At 39.3% G+C, this 21,685-nt stretch overlaps 1 protein-coding gene and 1 pseudogene across 1 annotated transcript; one reads left to right on the top strand and one right to left on the bottom strand.

Moving 5' to 3' along the window:
• Nucleotides 1-2,699: 2,699 nt before the first annotated feature.
• LOC131842443 (uncharacterized) lies at nt 2,700-4,107 on the bottom strand (annotated as a pseudogene).
• Nucleotides 4,108-4,584: 477 nt separating this feature from the next.
• LOC131842442 (uncharacterized) lies at nt 4,585-6,671 on the top strand. Its single transcript, XM_059190974.1, has 2 exons — nt 4,585-5,599; nt 5,920-6,671. The coding sequence occupies exons 1-2, from the start codon at nt 4,585-4,587 to the stop codon at nt 6,669-6,671; spliced, it is 1,767 nt and encodes a 588-aa protein (XP_059046957.1).
• Nucleotides 6,672-21,685: the final 15,014 nt, after the last annotated feature.

Raw genomic sequence — 21,685 nt, 5'->3', positions numbered from 1 at the left:
TGAATATTACTCCTTAAGAACATTTAGAGAAAGACAAAGTATATAAAATAAAACAAATGATATTTATAATTTATGAGCATTAGAACAAGTGTGTGTGTGAGTGAGTGAGTGTGTGTGTGTGTGTGTGTGTGTGTGTGTCTGTGTGTGTATATGTATGTATATACGCGCGTTTATTGCACCTATATATGCGTTTTATGTATTCCTTTATTTTATTTTTTTTGTTTTTGTATTCGCAAGCATAACTTTGTGTCAGTTTTATGTGAATATGTACAATAACTATTAAACTATTATATTTTCAAGCAATATAATACAGCAATTAAACTATTATATTTTCGGTTTCATCATAAGAGAGGTTCAATAACCAATTAATTATTTTAATTTTACATTCGCGATGATTAAGGGAGTATATTTGTAAAATCTTATTCACTCGATTATAAACTTTAGAACTAATAAAACAAAAATGTCGATCCACAAGCCTGAGTCTACTTGGAAAAAACTGATAAAAGGAAACAAATATGATCAGTCCTGCGCTTGTTCATAAATAAATTATGATCAAATACCATACTTGAATGTTTACGCAAAATTAGTTTCATAATAAACAATTTTCTGACAGTTAGAACTTTGCATTTGCCATATAAATCAGTTGTTGGGTATCTAATAGGTTTACCTAATACCTTTAAAACAGCGCGTTGAGCTCGTTCTAGTCTTAGAAGCAAAGTTTTGGCTGCGCCACCCCAAGCTGTTATACAGTAGGTTAATATAGACTGTGTTAGAGTATAATATACCATTTTTAAGGTTTGTTCATCAACAGAGTGTCGTAGTAATTTAAAAACGAAAATCAATTTACGTGTACGGGCAATAATAGAATCTATTTGAGGTTTCCAACTCATAACGCTATCAATGAGAACTCCCAAATATCTTATAATATTTTCACGTGATAAAGGTGAACAATTACAGGATACAGGAGTAGTAAATTGGCAACTATGGGCGATGATAGACAATGATTGAGTTGGTTGTGACGCCATATTGGCAGAAAAAGTTACGAATTTAGTTTTATTTAAATTTAGAGTTAAAAGATTTTTGGCAAGCCATTTTACAAGATTGCATTGCAAATTCCGCAGCTTGCTTGGCCTCAGTCCAAGATTTACCTTTGATTAAAAGAGCAGTATCATCCGCATAAGATAAAATATTACAATTTGGTATAGACAGTTATTGAACGTAGCTAGTTCTTATCTTTATTACAGATTAGAATTAGGAATTTGGTTACGCCATTTATAACATTTTTATTGTTAACAATTATATATATTGTTATTTCGCTGGTCTGTTGTATTTGCAGTCAAGGTTTGTATATTTGTAATTTAGCGGGTAAGTATGTACCTGTAAAGTGGCGCCTCTGTCGCATCACTGCGAGTGCAATTGTGCATCTATTCACTTCGAAAAAACTCTGATTTGTACAATCAACCGCCGTGCACGTTGCTCAAGGTTAATCTCGAATTTAGACAATATTTTTGTGTCTTGTGCTTATATCATTGTGATCTGTGCGACAGCTGTTCAGAGGTGGTCTCCAGGAGTACGAGCCCAATATATTGCAGGTAACAAGCCTTGAATGTTTTAATCAGTCAGCGAATTAACATCATATTTCTGAACCAGCGACCGCGCCCTACCGCATGGTGGTGAAACCTTATTTGCTGTATTTTTCCGCAATTTCCCACCATAACATTTGATCCGTTCGACCCGGATTGTAATTAGTAATCAATTATATAAAATACTAATTACGAAATTGGTGTACGTTGACAGTTCCGCACAGTTGAAATTGAACCTTATTGTTATATGAATAGGGCTAAGTTCGATTGTATTCATTTGCTTGTTCCGTAACTCGAAATACAAAAGTGCATAGGTATCTTATATTAGCTACGCATTATAGTAATTTCATATTATAAACTACATATACATTAAATTTCTTCATAAGAGATTAAACTTTATAAAAATTAAATCGCACGTAGCGTTGTACGGTTTTTATTTATGTACCTGCATATTTTTTGATAAACTCGTTTGCGTATAGTTCATGTCTCATTATCTCTGCATTTCAAAATAGTCTGGTATATAAGTGTATTCATTGTTTATTGTATTTGCAAAATTAATTGTATTATACTGCACCGCATTACGTTGTATGGGTTGTTTCGTGTTCGATTATAATTATTTCTCACCCCGCATCGACTCGAACCTCCTATTACTGCGTAATTGAATCACTTATGTACCTACTGAGTTAGTAAATGTATTTAATTTGAAATAATTCAGATATGTATTTGGGCACATAATCATAGTATGTATATATATATAACCATAGCCGTGATTACTTATTGTATTAGTACGCGGTTTGATAAATTGAATTTAATAGATTACATAGTTAGGCTTTATCTATCTTTATATCTTCACGCTTAGGCCCACTAAGCGTGAAGATATAAAGATAGATAAAGCCTAACTATGTAATCTATTAAATTCAGGGGTAGGCAGAGATTGTCTAATATATAAATATTTAATTTTTGGTTGTTTTCCAATATTCGCAGTATAGTCTTATACTTAACCTCATATATAGGTCAAGGTTATACTGATAACTTGCAGGTGTCAGTCCGCGCGCATTTATGCAATCGTGATGATGATGATGTAATCCCGGCCGATTTCGGCCACGGCGACTATCTTCAATTCCGATTTTGTCGTTGATGTGCTCGCATGTGACTTATGTAGCCTATTTTGTGTGTAAAAATCCTCGCACATTGCGGGCATGAGAGCACACCGCTCATATAATTATAGCTGATAGCCGCAGATGGTCGGGCTTTCAGCTTGTCACGTCTGGCATCCAGCTCAAGGAGCCGCCGGTTTTCAAAAGCTTTGACGCTAGAATTAACAAGCGCTCTCCACTCCGGCCGTTCGGCAGCATGCTGCTCCCACATCGAAGGATTGATGTCGCACTGCTTCATGTGTCGCTTCAGCACATCTTTGTACCTGAGGAGTTGTCTGCCATGCTTCCGCTTGCCTCCCTCAAGTTCTGAGTAAAAGATGCACTTAGCCGTTCTTTCCTCCATCATACGCGTCACATGCCCGCACCACCGAAGCTGACGCCGCATAAGATAAGACTCAATACCACCGACATTGGCCCTTCGCAGCACTTCAGTATTCCGTACGCAGTCAGACCATCGGATATGAAGTATTTTCCGTAAGCACTTGAGGTGGACACGACTGCCATGTAGACATTGATCTTCGTTGCCAACCTAAAGTCGTGCGAGTTAAAGACCTTAGAGTCCAGCTTACCAAAGGCCGCTGCAGCAGCACCGATTCTGCTGTTGATCTCTGCATCATGATACTTCGATGATACTGTGCTACCTAGGTAGCGAAACTTGTCCACCTGCTTCAGCTCATCCCCTCCGAGTGTAATATTCAGTGACTCGCGACCATGAGTATCCAAAGACATCACCTCCGTCTTTTTGACACTGATTTTTAAGCCAAATTTTTGGCACGACTCGTGGAAATCGGACATTAGCTGTTGCAGGCCCCCTGGGGATTCTGCTAAGAAGCACAGGTCATCAGCGTACATCAACTCAGTGATCACGGCATGCGACACTTTGGTGCGGGCTTTCAGTCTGGCTAGATTAAAAATATTGCCGTCCGTGCGAAATCGAATGCGAACACCTTCAGAAGTCGTTTGTGAGACCTCTTGGACTACGACTGAAAAGTATAACGCGAACAATGTGGGTGCTAGAACGCCAGGGGTGCGTTCTAGTGCGTTTACCCCACAGGTGACGGGGAAAAAATTGGACTGTTCGTCGTTAACAGCGACGCAGCACTGCATGTCGTCATGCAGGAGTCTTAGAAGTCTCACGAACTTCTCTGTACATCCAATTTTGTGAAGTACAAGCCAGAGGGCTTCACGAGGCACACTATCGAAGGCCTTCTCATGGTCAACAAAACAGAGATATAAAGGACGATCTTGCTCTCTGCTCTTCTCCTGTAGTTGATGAGCTGTAGTGACCGACACTCGGCATATTCCTATTATGAAGACTCAATTATGAAAATAACGGATTCGGACGCCTTAAACTCACCTACAGACATTCGATCGGCCGTACATGTCGTAGAGATTAATAACGAGTCGCTAACAGGTGGTTCGCCAAAACCTACGACAACATAAACTGTATTGGAACCGTCAACATCGAAATCAGCTAATCAGCAGAATACATACAGAATAAATACTGCTTCTATGAACTCTGGCGACTGTCAGACTACTAATATTCCTACTGATATTTTAGATACATTAGCAAATTCAAAGAAGAAAGAAGAGGTTTTCGGACCAAAAATTCAGGAAGAAATCTCTAAACGCTGGGGATGTGTTGTAGGTAGGTCAACATTAATTATTGTATTCCCTACCTACTTATTTAGAATAAAGCAGTTATCGTCGTAACATAATGTTTCATTGACACAACATGGTGACAGCGGTCTTATTATTTAGAAATTAGAGTTTTTGTCGATATAACTTTCGTTAACTTATACGAGTAACAATAATAAAATAGTGCCGTTATTAAATTAATAAAAATGGAACACGCAAGGCCACCTCCGGAGTTAAGTATGGACGGTAGCCCTGTCGGCCGGGCCGACGCATGGAAAAGGTGGAAAACCCAATTTCTATTATTTATTAAAGCTTCTGGAGTCCACAAAGAAGAAACTGGAGTACAAGCGAGTTTGTTGATAAATTTAATTGGAGCAGATGGATTTGATGTTTATCAGACTTTTGCATTCGAAAGTGATACACAACGTGATGACGTCAATATATTGATAAAAAAATTTGATGAACATTTCGGCGTGAAGACAAATGTCACATTAGCAAGATATAATTTTTTTACGCGTAATCAAAGTGAAGGTGAATCTATTATACAATATGTGACCGCATTAAAATTATTGAGTAAAAATTGCGAATTTCTGACATTGGAATTTGACCTTATTCGCGATCGTATGACAATACGATCACAGACATGTGGAATAACAAATATCGCAGTGAGGGACCGCTTGTTACGATCAGAAGATTTAACTTTAGAAAAAGCCATAAATATATGTCAAGCAGATGAAGTATCTGCTGACGGGAGACGACAACTGGAATCGAGTAGCGGCACTCCGTCATCGTCAGGCCCGGGGCCTGCGCTCGTGAGCGCCGTAAGAGCGCGCGGTTCACGCGGCCGTAGCAGCTCTCGCGCTCGCGCACCGAGGTATAGCGTTACCAACCGCAGAGGGAATAGTCACAATATGCATACGGTTGCCAATTGTCCAAGATGTGGGGCTCAAAGATGTGAGCCGACTACATGTCCTGCGTTGAATATTCAGTGTTACGTTTGTCATAATTATGGTCATTTTGCTAGAATGTGTCAAGTGAAAAATGTTAAAAAAATGTATGATATTGAAACATTTGAAAATCAATCGGACGATGATGAGTCATTTTTTGTTTCTGTAATTTCGAATTCAACTAATTCCAAATGCTATCCATCAGTGGCTGAGGATTGGTACGAATACTTGAGATGTGATGGTGGGGTTGAAAAGTTTAAATTAGACACCGGTGGTAATAACACATTAATGTCCTTAATGTGTTATCTTATCGGAAGTTTTCTATTTTAGGTTTTAATGAAAGCATGATAAATAAAAAAGGAAATATTAAGTTGCAGTCCTATAGCGGTAATATAATTCCAATAAAAGGTATGTGTAATTTAAGTTTCTATTATAAAAACCAGTTATATTGTTTACCTTTTGCTATTTCTTATCTTAACTGTGAAAGTATTTTAGGACGTCAAACATGTACCGAATTAGGTTTAATAAGGCGTGTTCATGGTATAGACATATCCACCTATAACGATATATTTCAGGGTTTGGGTTGCCTTCCAGGTAAATATCATATAGTTGTAAATCCGTCTGTGATGCCCGTAATTAGTGCATCTCGTAAAGTTCCATTAGGTATACGTGATAAATTAAAAAGTGAGTTAAATAAAATGATGGATATGGGTGTCATACGAAAGGTATCCCACCCCACTCCATGGGTTAATTCGTTAGTAATAGTTGCAAAAAAAAATGGTGGTATCCGTTTATGTCTAGACCCACGACCTTTAAATACGGCTATACAACGAGCGCATTTTCAACTACCTACAGTAACTGAACTGGCTACTAAACTCAAAGGTGCCAAATATTTTTCTGTGTTAGATGCTAATTCTGGGTTCTGGGCCATACAACTGGACTCTTCCAGTTCTGACCTTTGCACATTTAATACTCCGTTTGGAAGGTTCCAATTTTTAAGATTACCGTTTGGTTTAAATTGTGCCGCCGAAGTATTCCATGCAAAAATTAAACAGTTATTTGAGGATTTAGAAGGAGTGGAATATTTCATAGATGACCTTATTTGCTGGGGTCGCACAAAAGCTGAACATGACACACGCTTAAAAGCTTTACTGCAAAGAGCACGTGAAGTAAATTTAAAATTTAATATTGAAAAATGTAAATTGTGTGTAGAAGAGGTATCATATTTGGGTCATGTATTTAATATCCATGGTATGAAGCCAGATCTGAATAAAGTTAAAGCTGTAAAGAATATGCCAGCCCCTACTGATAGAAAATCATTAGAGAGATTTTTTAGGTGCTATTAATTATTTATCAAAATTTATACCAAATTATTCAACATGTATCACTCCTTTGACTATTAAAAAAAAATATAATATGGCAATGGAGTCAGGAGCAACAAAATGCATTTGAAAAGTTGAAGGAATTAGTACGTAATGCGCCCGTTTTAGCTTTGTTTGATGTGTCACGCCCGGTAGTATTATCAGTGTATTTATATTCATATGCAAGTAGTAAACAACGGTTATTTCAATATTACAAACAACAGGCTTCAACATTCTCAAGTACCACAAAAAAGATGGTTTTTCTATCAAATAAACCGTTTTTATTAAAAACAAGCTGTTCCCGCGACTTCGTCCGCGTGGAATTTAACTTTATTTTTCTAAAATAAAAGTAGCCTAAGTTACTCCTTATAAATCAGCTACCTGCCAAAAAAAGTACCGTCAAAATCGGTCCAGCCATTTCAGAGATTAGCCGGAACAAACAGACCGACAGACAGACAAAAATTATACAAAATGTTATATGCCTATTCATATGCGTGTAGTAAAAAACGGTTATTTCAATATTACAAAGAGACACTCCAATTTATATGTGTATATGTATAGATTATTATTTATTTATTTATTTATTCATCCAAAATAATACAAATTGTGTAGGATAACGTAATAGTAACATTACAGTAAAATCAAGAAGGAGGGCACAGCAAGATGTATTTCGGTACATCTTGCTAGACTTGGGGCGCGGCCCGAACTGGCGTAGTACCTCCACCAAGCGGAAAACCACAGCCAAACAGTGCTGTACTTGCACTACACAACAGCACTGTGTTCCTGTGGTGAGTAAGGTGACCAGAGCCCCATGGGGATGGGTTGTGCTGGTATTGGTGGACCTGTGTGTCCAACAGTGCCTCGGGATTGCATAGGCGCGACGTGGTGGCGCGGCGTTCAGGGACACCCGGTGAAACGGCTAACCGCTGGCCGCCCGCAGGTTGTTGGGTTCCCGAACCCAGGGATTACATAATCTCCGCCCTGGGAGGCTGAACCGCCGCCTGTGCATAATCCCTGGTGTAGTAGTCGTGCCGGAGGAGGAGACCGGAGTGGACCCGGCTGCTACACCAGTGGGGGGACCGGGGGCCCTTCCGGCCGCCGTGCCACCAAGTCGCCCAACCTGTGCAATGCTGGGGTGCGTTGATGCACCTTTTGCCCTTTCTGATACCGGCGCAACCATTCCCCTTTAACCTTAAAAAAAAAATACTCCCATACTACCATGACCAGAAGTAAAAAAAAGAAATTTAGTACTTCAGTGGCACCCCAATCCACATTAGATATGGATTTCTGTAATATCAGGGGACTTCACGGAAACATCAATGCGGTCCACCATCACCTTGAGACCGCCAAGCCGACCCTTTTATTCCTTACGGAGACGCAGATATCCTTCTGGCTGACACTTCATACCTGCTGTACCCTGGGTATAAACTCGAGCACAAATTTGTGCGTCGTGCCGGGGTTTGTTTGTATGTCCGGGAAGATATCTGCTGTCGCCGCCTTCTTGGTCTAGAAGAAAAAGACCTGTCAATCCTATGGGTTCGCATTGATCAGGGTGACTACACCGGCATCTATGCGTGCCTGTACAGGTCTCATAGCGGTGACGAGGATACGACTCGTCTGTTTGAGCACCTTCAATTGACGTCTGATAAAGTTCTTGAGCAGTATCCCTCCGCAAGTCTAGTGATACTTGGAGACTTCAATGCCCATCACATCGAGTGGCTCCGTTCTCGGCTCACCGACCACGCAGGGAGAACTGCTCACGAGTTTGCTCTGCACGAGAATATCTGATATCGAGACCCATACGAGCTCCTTACTGGACCTTCTGCTGACTACACGACCGGACGGATATTCAGTGACCGTGGAGGCACCACTTGGTTCTTCAGATCACTGCCTTATCCGATCCCAGGTACTGTGCACAAAACCTGCTATATCCCGACCTCCTTGTCAACGTCGTATATGGCAGTATAAATCTGCAGATTGGGACAGATTGCGAGAATTTTACGCATCGTACCCATGGAAGCAGTACTGCTTTGCATCAGAAGACGTCGATACCTGTACAGCCGCCGTTACTGAAGTCATACTTGCGGGTATGGAATGTTTTATTCCAAATCTGCTTGTTTCTTCAGGGGCGAAAAAGCGACCGTGGTTTAATAGGTCATGCAGAGAAGCCAGACAGGCTAAACAAACTGCTTATCTGGCTTGGACCACGGCTCGTTCCAACAGTGATGTTGACGTATCTGATGCAAGGCGGAATTTAAATGCTGCATCCAGGTTTAGTAAGAGAGTAATTGCTAGAGCCAAATTCGACTTCGTCAGTAAAATTGGTGAACGACTAGCACGACATCCTTCTGGAAGTCGTGCCTTTTGGTCGCTTGCCAAAGCTGCCGAAGGTAACTTTAGTCAGTCGTCCTTACCACCACTACGGAAGCCGGATGATAACTTGGCAATCAGTGCAAAAGAGAAGGCCGGTTTGTTGTGCAATCTTTTTGCCTCAAATTCGACTTTGGACGCCGGGGATACCATACCTACTACCATCCCATGGTGTGGTAACTCTATGCCAGAAATATCCGTAACGCAACTACTAGTCCGGCGTGAGTCACTGTCTCTTGACGTCCACAAGTCGAATGGGCCAGACGGCATACCGGCATTGGTGTTAAAGAAGTGTGCTCCGGAGTTGTGTCCCGTACTCACGCGCCTTTTCGCGCTTTCGTACTCCTCTGGGCAATTTCCGTCTTCATGGAAGACCACCCTTGTGCACCCTGTGCCAAAAAAGGGCAACAGATCAAACCCATCGAACTACAGGCCTATCGCTATCGCATCTCTACTCTCCAAGGTGATGGAGCGTGTAATTAACACACAGCTCCTGGGATACCTAGAGGATCACGATCTATTGAGCGATCGTCAATATGGCTTTCGCCATAATCGCTCAACTGGTGATCTTTTAGTGTATCTCACACACCGTTGGGCTCTTGCCATCGAGAGTAAAGGTGAGGCATTGGCAGTCAGCCTTGACATGGCGAAGGCATTCGATCGGGTTTGGCATCAAGGTCTTCTATCGAAATTGCCCTCGTACGGTATACCAGAGGGATTATGCAAATGGGTCGCTAGTTTTTTGTCTGGCAGATGCATCAAAACCGTAGTCGACGGTAGTTGCTCCGATAGCATGGACATTAACGCTGGCGTCCCGCAAGGCTCCGTTCTCTCCCCGACACTGTTTTTGCTGCATATCAATGATTTGTTAACTACAGTTAACATTCATTGTTATGCGGATGACAGTACTGGGGACGCATTTTACACGGGCCGTGCTAATATCCCTCTTTCCGTTGTGGAGGCAAACCGCGAACAGCTTGTGTCTGAAATCGAGAGTACTCTTACCAGAGTCTCCGATTGGGGGCGACTGAACTTAGTTCAATTCAACCCTACCAAGACACAAGCCTGCGCGTTCACCGCTAAGAAAACCCCTTTTGCTGTGACTCCGCAATTCCAGAACACGTCCATTACCATCTAAGAGTATTGGGATTCTCGGTATCGACATCTCTAGCACAGTTGAGTTCCGTAGTCACCTCGAAGAAAAGGTTAAGCTGGCGTCCAAAAAACTCGGTGTGCTCAATAGAGCGAAGCGGTATTTCACTGCGGACCAGAGACTCCTCTTATATAAGTCTCAAGTTCGGCCGCACATGGAGTACTGCTCTCATCTTTGGGCAGGAGCACCTGGATACCAGCTCGGTCCTTTTGACTCGGTTCAGAGACGTGCTATGAGAATTGTCGATGATCCCAATCTCTCTGACGGTATCGAGCCACTTAGTTTGAGGCGAGACTTCGCTTCGCTTTGTGTGTTCTACCGATTATACAACGGACTGTGTTCTGAGGAATTGTTCGACATGATGCCTACGGCCACCTTTCACCATCGCACCGCTCGCCATCGACAGGGAATTCATTCCCACACGCTGGAACCTAAGTGGTCTCGGACAGTGCGGTTTCAGAGGAGCTTCCTCCCGCGTACACTTAGATTGTGGAATGAACTTCCTGCCGAGGTTTTCTCACGAGACTACAGCATGGGGTTTTTCAAGAAGGGTATATTAAGGTTTCTTAAGAGTCGGCAACGCGCACGTGACACCCCTGGTGCTTCAGGCGTCCATAGGCTACGGTAACCATTTACCATCAGATGGGCCGTATGCTTGTTTGCCACCATAGTAGTATAAAAAAAAAAAAAATTTTGTCAACAACATAATAGCAACATAAACATTAAATCTCGGTATAAAAAGTAACAGTCGTAAGGCTAGTCGTATGCCTAATATATATAATAATGTAATAAATTCATTTAAACAGAAATTGCGGGGACATTATTTAAATTTGTAACTTTTTTACTGTCCTTCTCCTTTTTTCACATCTTTCTGTTATATCCCTATAGTTCTCTCTATATTTTCTGTTTTTCTTACTTTCAATTTGAGACTGTACTTATAATTTGATTATCGGATCATTATGTATTTATTTATATAGAATATTTATACATTTATGGGTTATATTTACATATATATTTATGTATGTATATTGTTATTTTTTTATAAAAAAATATATTTTGCTTTGTATTTATATATCTTTTTTTGACATTTCTTATTTATATTAGTGCACCGCCAATAATCTTTCTCTGCACCACTCATAGTTGCCTGGTAATTAACGAGGCAAGATATTAAGTCCGCCACATGTACAAATTTTTTTGTGCATTAAAGTTAAAGAAATAAAAAAAATACAATACTCTTTAATGAAAATGCGTATTGTCTAGTGCTTAGAGATGTATCAAAATAAGGTCAACAAAAAAGTCCGTGATGGTATATGTCTATCTCTTAAGGATAACCAACAATAACCATTTTTTATCTTTTACATTTTACGGGAATTTTTTTTATCGTACGTTTCCCTTAAAATCATGTAAACAATGTTATTATGTCATAATCTAAAGAAATAATAATATTTTATAGTGAAATATCCACTATAAAATACCAAAAATTAGCAATGTAATTCGTTACGCGCGAATCAGCTGTTATAAGATCAAAGGTCGGTGCACCCCGCGTATTTGATAAATAGTGCTTCTCTGGATGTCTTTAAGAGAAAATGGCAGTATGTACGTGTATATGTACAAATCCTTAAGTGTTAAGTTTTTCAAATGTACAATAAAGAATAAATATTTTTAAGTACAGTACTTACGTACATTAATATAATACCTACTTTTTACTAGTATCTATTGTTATCAAAATTAAATTATAAGTTCTTAACTTGACCACGACTATGTGACCCTCTCTTGGCGCCAAAACGAGTGAAAAAATGAACAGCATACGACGACGACGCAGTACCTATAGAGTGGAGCAACTGCTTACTCAGTTTTATTCAACTATTTAGTCCCTCCACCGTTACAATGGAGAATGGAGGCGGATATTACAATATATGTAGCATTGCGAATATAAAATATCTAGATTAGTAAATTAATAAATTCATAATTGATAGACCGTTACGGTATCAGAGCCAAAAAGTCTTCTTTCTTTGTTTATGTACTGTTAGATGCGACAGCGACTTTGTTTTATACTACACTATATAATGATTGATATACCTAAAATAAATAAAATATCTGAGGTTTGGACAAAAATTCAAAAGGTACTTTATTTTGAAAATACCTATTTTGCATTTAGTATTTGAAATACAAAACACAAAACTATTTTTGTTTTTAGAGTGACATTTCTATGAATTCACTGTCGATAGCGAGCGGTGCGATGGAAAAAGATAACCGTTTATAAAAATATAATAAATAGCCCTGGACAATTAACACAGACTGATACAGAACTGATATAAATAGATATTTTTATTTTGTAAATACATACATATTATACATGATGTAGATGTAGATGTAAGTTGGACTCCATTTTCCGCAATTGGCCTCTCATTCGGGCCGTTGTGCGTGTAGAGCCAGGCTACTAACGTAGCCAGCCAAGCTCCTCCCAGAAGCGCAGAAGTCTCCTGGTGTCTTCGCAGGCTTCTCGGAGCGACCTCATCGTTCCGAGGATTTGATTGCGTTGTGTGGTCACTGCTTCGCACTCCAGGATTACGTGAGCGGCCGTTTCCTCGGCTACAAAGCAGCCCCGGCATAGGGGACTGTCTGTAGCACCTATTTTGTACAAATGTCTGTTTAAGGGACAGTGGCCCGTCATTGTCCCTATCATTGTTTTTATGTTATGCCTGTCCAGATTTATTAGGCGTTTTGTCATTCTTTGATTTGTTCTAGGAATTGCCACTTTTGATTGTTTGCAATCGGTGGTTTGTTTCCATCTTTTGTTTTGTATCTCAGTGGATCTTTGGCGAATCCAGGATCGAAATTGTGAGAATGGTATTGGCAGAAACGGATGGGGGCCTGCTACCGTCATGCCTGATCCTCTTCTTGCCAATTCGTCCGCGGCATCATTTCCGTATGATCCACTATGCCCTTTTATCCACTGGATGGTTACACCGTTGTGCTCTGCCACTTTGTCCATGATATTGTGACATTCGATTATTAATCTGTTGTTTGATTTCCTGGTCTGTAGTGCTTTTAGCACGGCTGCACTGTCCGATATAAATTTTATGTTGAAATTATTGACACCTAACTTTTGCACTGTTCGTGCTGCCTCAGTCAGGGCAACGCATTCACATTGGAAAATCGAGCTATGTGGGCCGAGTGGTATGTATAAGTTCATGTTGAGGTCAAGGGAGTGTGCTCCTGCTCCTGAACCGTTTTGTGTTTTGGAGCCATCTGTGTATATGCATAGTTCATTTACAGCAGATTGATCTTGTTCCTCCTGTTTCATTTGTATCTGGTATTTCCTGTTAAATGAGTGATATGTTTGAGTTTTATCACACGGAGCTGCAATCAAAGGTTCGTGTTCGATTGCTTGGTTCAGGATGTGAGTGTGAGAACTATTATGGTTTTTGCCCCATAGACCAAGATGGTATAGTCTTATGGCAGCTATGGCTGCCTCCTGTTGTATGTACAAATCGAGGGGGGTTATATTGAGGGCTATTTCAATTGCTGTTGTTGGGGTAGTTTTCATACATCCCGTGATTGAAGAGCATGCAAGTCTTTGAAAGGACCTTAGTTTGTTGACTGTGGTCGTGAGTTTCGACCTTGTCCACCAAACCAAGGCCCCGTACACTAGCATTGGTCTTATCACTGCTGTGTATAGCCAAAGTGTTATTTTTGGTGTAATACCCCATTTGTTTCCTAGCATCTTTCGACATTGATAAAATGCTATGGTGCTTTTGTTGATATTGTGGTCAAGATGAGTGTTCCATAGGAGTTTACTGTCCAGTATAACTCCCAGGTACTTGACTTCTTCTTTTAGACTAAGGTCTGTGTTAAAGAATTTCGGTGTCCTGAAGATACCAGGAGCTCTTTTGTTAGTAAACATGATTAGTTCTGTTTTGGAAGGATTTACCGAGAGTTCGTGGTTTTTACACCATCTCTCTACAAGTCTGAAGGCTTCTCTCATGCGGTCGCATAAAGTTCCCTCAAAGTTTCCTGTTATAAGTATAGCAATATCGTCAGCATACCCTACCGTGTAGAGGTCGTTGTCATTGAGCTCCTCAATGAGTTCGTTAACAACTAGGTTCCAAAGAAGAGGTGATAGGACCCCTCCTTGTGGACATCCTCTGCTCACGATACCTCGTGTGGTAGTGTTTACGGTAAACTGAATTGCACGGTTCTTTAGCATGTTGCTTATCCATTCTATGATAGTTAGAGGTACTCCATGTATGGCGAGAGCCCGGCTTATGCTGGTAAAATTTGTTTTATCAAAGGCCCCTTCGATGTCTATAAAGGCACCTAGTGTTGGCTGCTTTGAGTGTAACGAGTTACCAATTCGGGTTACTACGCTGTGGAGTGCTGATTCCGTTGATTTGCCTTCGCTGTAGGCATGTTGGTTAGGATGGAGTGGTTTGTTTGTGGACACAAGGTCTCTGATTTATTTGTCGCATAGTCTCTCCAAATTTTTTATAAAAAAAGATGTGAGACTAATTGGTCGAAAGGATTTGGCCTGTGTGTAATCACCTCTGCCTGGTTTTGGGATGAAGATTATTTTCACTTCGCGCCATTTCAAAGGTATGTATCGGTGTGCTAGACATGCTCGAAATAGTTGAACGAGTTGTTCAGCTATTATGTCTCCGCTCCATCTTAGGAGGGCCGGAAAGACACCATCTAGTCCCGCTGCTTTGAAAGGTAGGAATGTGTTGATTGCCCATATTAGTTTTTCTCTGTCTATTATTTTGCTAGCTACCTCCCAGTCCGAGCTGCTGGTTGTCCTGTCTTCCTGTGAATTCCATGAGTGGTTATTGTCCACAAGAAATCCTGGGAAGTGAGTTGACAGTAGTATTTCGCAAGTTTCTGTGTCATTTGTTGTGTAACTGTTATCCGGTTTCTTTAGACAGCCTATTGTGTGGTCTTTCTCCTTGGAGAGACACGCTTTTACCTTGACTGCTTGGTTGTTGTTTTCTATATTTGTGCAGAATCGCCTCCAACATTCCTGTCGTCGTTGGCGAATTTTTATATTTTTTCCTCGAGGTAGTGTATTTGTCCCAGTCACTTTGTGATCTACTATTCATAGCTACGTTGAAAGTTTTTCTCAACTTCCGGCGGTGTTTCTCTAGTTCGAGACACCACCAGTGTTGCCTACCTCCGATTTTGGGTACGGTGAGAGGGCAAGACTGTTCGTAGCACGTGGTTAGTATGGACGTAATGTTGTTTGCGTGTTTGTCTATTTCCGTTTTGTCTAGTTTTATTGAGAGTCCGGATTGTTTGCCTACGTGCGTTTTGACCAATTCAAGGAATTTGAATTTGTCAGTGTTGCGAGGAATCCGTCTCGGCTGTGGTTTTGGTAACTGCATGTCGATTGTAAAGCGGATCCATCTATGATCAGAGCATGATAGTTCGTTGGACACGTGCCAGTCACGAACATGCTCCGAGATGCCTGTCGATGTCAGTGTTATGTCTATGATGGTTTGTGAACGAGCGTTTATGAATGTAGGTTCGGAACCTCTATTGAGGAGTGTGAGGTTGTGGCTAAAGATAAAAAGAGCTAATTCCTCACCTCTGTTGTTGGTCTTACTGTTTCCCCATAGCGTGTGGTGCGCGTTGGAGTCAGCGGCGACGACCAGTTCCAGCTTCTCCCTCTCGCAGTACTCGACCAGCTGGCTGAGTTCTGGAGGTGGCACCTCCCCGTCGCTCGGCAGGTACGCTGAGGCGAGGACGACGTCCGGGAGATTCTGTACTTCACTAGTTATTCTGACTGTTGTTAAATCCCTTGAACAGAATTCGTTTAGTAGTAATGTTGGAACATGTTTTGGTAGGAAGATACAGGTCCTAGGTTTACTTACGGAGGTATCCAGTAGTAGTTTTCCTCCGATGTTGCCGAGACCACAGATTTTGTTATTCCTAATCCACGGCTCTTGGATCAGGGCTATGGTCTGGGTGTTATTTTCCAGCACTCTGCGCAGTGAGGCCGTCGCAGTTTGGCTGTGCTGGAGGTTTCCCTGCAGGAGTTTAGTCTTCCCGTAGGGGGAGGAGTAGAGGAGGCTGTCACTGGCCTCGCTCTCTCCTCCCCCGCCAGAAAGCACTCTTCATCCGAGATAATTCCCGGTGAAGATGGTTCCTGCACCTCCATTGCCATCGGAGGCTCTACGTCCTCTGCCGCAGTCGCGAGATCCATTGCCGACGTTGTCGGCTTGGGTTCCGCCTCCTGCTCGCCGACGCTTGTGTCCTCCGTCTGTTTCGAGGAGGTTGCATGTGTTTGATGAGAAACATCTGTGTCCAGGAAGCGAACATAGATGTTCCCCATCAGGTAGTATACCCTTCTGTCCTGGGCCTTCAGCACTTCTACATCCTTTTCAGGAATACGAAAGAATAGGCAGGTTCCCGGTGGGTCTGCTCTGCTTCTTTCGTGTGTCAGGGTCCAGGAGTTGATGTTCATGTTGCTGTTTTGCCCCGAGAGAAGTTCCCGTAGGTCTGCCAAGTCCTCGATTTCTCCAGGTACAAAGAGCAGGCACGGCACCTTCTTCGGTATGGCCGACTGTGGTCTGACGACTAGCCTCGAACCTTCTACCGGTGAGACCATGTCTTTGATGTTTTTCTCAAGCCAGGCTAGGGTGTAGGCATCCTCACACCAGGTTTTGAGGACACCATCTGCGAAGTGAGCCTTGCCACGAAATTTGAGGTCTTTTCTCGTTGCTGCAGGGATCTTGAGGTCGGCTTTGACTTGGAGTCTAAGCTTCCCTTCGATTTGCCCTCTGAGATCCTCCTCTTGGTCTTGTGTGAGGTCGCTAAATGGTTCTACCATCAAGGAGTCAAGTTATTCAGTGCAAAAGGTGGAATCAGCAAGTGTTTAGGTTGAGGCGTGATCAACAAAGTGCCCAAAGAGGTGTTTATATATATATATGATAGCGCAAACTCAATACAATGACTATTTTCATTGTTAATTGATTAATTTAATTATATTCGACCTGTATTGATCAAATCACTGTTATTTAATATTTAACATAATGAAGTATTAAAGTTAAGGATTATTATAAATATTGTAAATAGCGCCATCTAGTACTTATAGACCGAACTAAGTTGTTTGTCATAAGATAATCGTTACGCCTGCTTCTCTCCCTACTACACTGAATTCGGTCTATAAATACGGAGGTCGGTAATTGAATAACTCTCTTTCTGTGTGTAACCGTTGCACCGAATACATCTCTGGAATTTGATAAAAGTGTTTATTATTTAATTATCGTAACGATGAGTTGTCTGGTATCAATCCCCGCTCTAACATCAGAAGAGAGGGATGATCATCACGCCCAAGAAACTAATAACAATCTAATAAACCATCGTGTCATTCACTGACATTGAGAATAACAAATCATTTATTTAAATAAACCTACATTGAAGCACTATCTACCGCCCATTCGGAAATTTGTCTTATGAAAAATGAGCAAAAAACTTGCGTGTTACTCTTTTGAATAATTTAGTTGTAATTTTACATTTTTAAGCTGGACGATAAGAATACAAACTACCACCAGCACCAATTCAATAGACTCACAATAAGAAATACACAACTGGTTGAGTAACTAAATAAAAGTAAATCAGTCGAGCAGACTAATGTCTACTCAACCATAATTTAGAGAGCCCAATGATTCGTCTCACCATTCCGCCACGTGTCTCGACATGATAGTGAGCATGACTATGACGCTCAACCACGTCATAACTATTTAGAATTATTATGTGATAGTTATTCATAACATTAAGGATAAGAACATCTTCTTTAAAGTATTGACCGCGTCACTGCCAAAATAATTAGCAACAACGAATTTAATATTCTACAAAAACAAATAGAACTATACAAACGGAAACTTAATGAAGTATATTTATCGGATTTCAATCCTGATAATCGTAGGCTTACAATAGTAAAATGGTGCCAGCAAGTAGATTCATTGATTGAATTGTGAGGTCGTTCTACAACAGAGTATAACTACTATGATGATAATAATTTAATTACTTTAGATCAAAAAAAAAAAAAGGGGTATGAATAATTAAATTTTATAAAATACAGCTTTCAATTTTGAATTACTAAATAAAATATAAAATTAATTATACAAAGTCCAAAATAACGGGCTACTCCCTTTTATAGCTATAATAACAATAAAAGGTTCTTCATTCTTCTACCATTGAAAAAATAAAATACAACCAAAAAAATATTTCAGTCAGAATAACCGAACAAGCTTCAAAAAATAAAAACAGATTTGACATTAGATATGGCAATGGTACCCCCTACAACATAACGATTTCGTTTTCCGTAAGGATACCCAACGATTACAAAAAAAAAAAATAATAATAAAAGACAAATATAAAGAAATTTAAACAATATTAGAAACCTGTTCACAACTCGTCTGGTCGGCTCGCGTGCTGCTCGTATAATGCCTTTTTTTTAATCAGTCTGTGACGAAAGTGGCGGCGCCACTGTCAGTATAAACTTTACGCTCTGCTTAATAAATTACATTAACGTAATAAAATATTACAAAAATGTTTTTATGTTAAAAAATAAGTAACTAATATTATGTGCCAGTATTAGTGATAGTTTCTACAGTTTGTGATAAATACGTTTTGTAAAAAATCCAAGGACTGATACTGTTTTGTGTTAAAATCGTATGTGTAATCAAGTTAAATTGAAATCACAACCGTACAATAGTTAAAACAAACAAAATAAATACTAGGCCATTATAATACATAATCTTCACTAACAGGCAAGACATTACGAACATTTAATTACAATAATCTCTTTAATGTGGGTGTGTGGATAATTGTTATCAATTCAAATATCCACTATTGTAAGGTACTGACATAAACCGTTATAGCACTTGAAATGAATTCGTAAATTAGAACAAAATATTGCAGTAGATCTGGTTCAATGGCAACGAGTCTGAATTTAAATATAAATTCGCAGGATCTAATCCTAACAACTTATCTCACTTTTTGTGAAGCCAAAACAATTTATCTACAATATTGTGTGCATTGTTATTATTCTGTATAGTATTTGGGCTGCTTATTACAATATTATTAACATATTACGAAGCTAGATTCAGTGTAGTCTTACCTTCAAAGTTTAAAGAGCAAAACTGTAGACTAACTAAATTGACAACATTTTAAATAATTACCAAATGAAATTGCTCCACATGACTACAGTCCCAGCCTACAAGAAAGATATGAAGGGAAAATTAAAATATATACCGTCTTATGAAAAAAAAAAAAATAAACCTGGTTTAGCACTAGTAATAAACCATTGACCAAAGTATTATTATTAATACATAAAGAAGTTTATCTCTAAACTGTGATTCGCCTATGGTCTAAAGTTAGACCTGCGATGCCCCTAGTTTAACTGTAGTACTGAGAAGTTCTCTGTTAGATCTGGATTCGTAATAATGTTACGTTTATTCCAAGTATTAACTTCAGGGATGGTTTAAACCAGGATTATTTAGACACGTTTCGTCAGAGTTTTAACAGATTTTTTGTAATAAGACCGATAATGTCATTAAGAGGAATACTACTCTTAAAGCATAATTAGCGGAAATGTCTGGTTATTGTGAAAGAATTTGTTTAGAAAGGGATCGCTTACAAGAAATCTTCCACGCATATGACCAATGCTCATATGAGGCTACATTGGAACGAATATCTTTCCTAGAAAATAAATTGAGTGAAGCTCAAGCTCAAATTTCTTTTCTCATATCGTAGAAACAAGTTCTTTTTCAGAAAAATACATGCCATTTATATAGTGAACTGATTACTTGCAACAACATCACGGGATCTGAAAAAGCTAAGGCGATAGATTTAACCGCCACATCTACCTGTTAATTCGATCAAGCGAAATTTTATGGGTAGTAATCAAACAAATAAATATGTCAAGTTAAACAAATAAATAAAAAAAAAAAAAAAAACGCAAATTTATTCAAGACACATGAAGTAAAATTAAAATCTATATCGCTCAAAATGAAATAAAAGAGTATTTATTAGCTATAGAACATTTAGTTGGGTTAAGCCCTAAATAACTTATATCGTATAATCATTACACATCTGCAAGTTGTAACAGTGTTAATGGGACTAGAGAGTCACAGTCTATGTCATTTCCCTCTGTACAGGATACTTTAGCTGAGACTCAACCAATAGAAAATGTAATTGACAACTGTCAACTAACTAGTTCTTTTAAAACGTATATCATCTCAGATAGTTTGCGTATACATATGGCTAAAATATTATCAAAACCCAGAAAGTATTTAAAGTAAATGAAATGAAAGTACTGCTTCCCGGGTTTTTAATCTTTGGCACATAACTAACAAAATAATAAATGAAAAGAATTTTGACAGTAATAGTACTATTATACTTTGTTTTGGCAATTCGTGGAATGTAAATAAACAGGATTATAGATTGTATACACGCACTCGCAAATATTATTGAGCAGGGTGTAGGTAGACTAATAATATCATCTTTGCTAATATTAATGCATTGCATCAGTAAAATGATAAAATATTGAAACTTAATTTGTGATGGCACAATTTGTCAGTGCATAGTGAAAAACTGTTATTTTTTTTTTATACAAATAAAATAGTTAATAATTGTTATGACAGGAGGTACAATACTCCTTTATTGTAAACAAAAGTTGGCCTATACTAAATTACTAGCATATAATTTATTTAACGATAAATTAAATGTAGTTTAACGAAGTACTGTAATAAAACGGCAATAAACATAGAATGTACTAAATAGTATACCAATAAATGAATGTATTGTATAAACTGTTTATTTTGGATAGATATAACTTTCTTCTAAAGATTGTATAGATAGAAATTATTTAATTTCTATTGACTAGAGTAGTACCTGTAAGGGCCTACTTATAAAAATAAATATTTCAATTTGTGTCACCGTTCATAGGCCGCCATCTTATGACAATACTTATCAACTACCCTCGAAGAAACAAAAGTGACAACATCAAAAACAATAAGAGTAGTGACTAGTGGCACATGAACACATGAAGTCGATCCTGAGTTCAAAACTTCACAGATCCATGATAACCGTGATAGCTGTACTGAAGAAAATTAGCAATGAATAATGAAGCCACTTGTTTGTACGGGTGTAAACACTTAGTCTGACAACTGGGCACAACTTTTTGCTATTATTATTACAAAAATATGAAAGCCACTTGTCTGTACGGGAGTAAAAACTCAGTCTGACAACTGGGCTCAACTTTTTGCAATTATTATTACAGAGATATGAAAGCCACTTATCTGTACGGGTGTAAACACTCAGTCTGAAAACTGGGCTCAATTTTTTGCTATTATCATTACAATTATAAGCAAGCCACTTGTCTGGACGAGTGTAAACAACTGTCTGACAACTGGGCCAACATTTCTATTAAGTTTTTCTTTAATAATAGAATTATAACATTATTTCTGTTACA

The sequence above is a fragment of the Achroia grisella genome, unplaced genomic scaffold, assembly GCF_030625045.1.
Source record: "Achroia grisella isolate CSIRO2021 unplaced genomic scaffold, CSIRO_AGI_Agris_v1 utg22107, whole genome shotgun sequence".
In the NCBI taxonomy this organism is placed as follows: Eukaryota; Metazoa; Arthropoda; class Insecta; order Lepidoptera; family Pyralidae; genus Achroia; species Achroia grisella.
The sequence above is the reverse complement of the archived record's forward strand: the minus strand, read 5'-3'. Positions and strand labels throughout refer to the sequence as shown.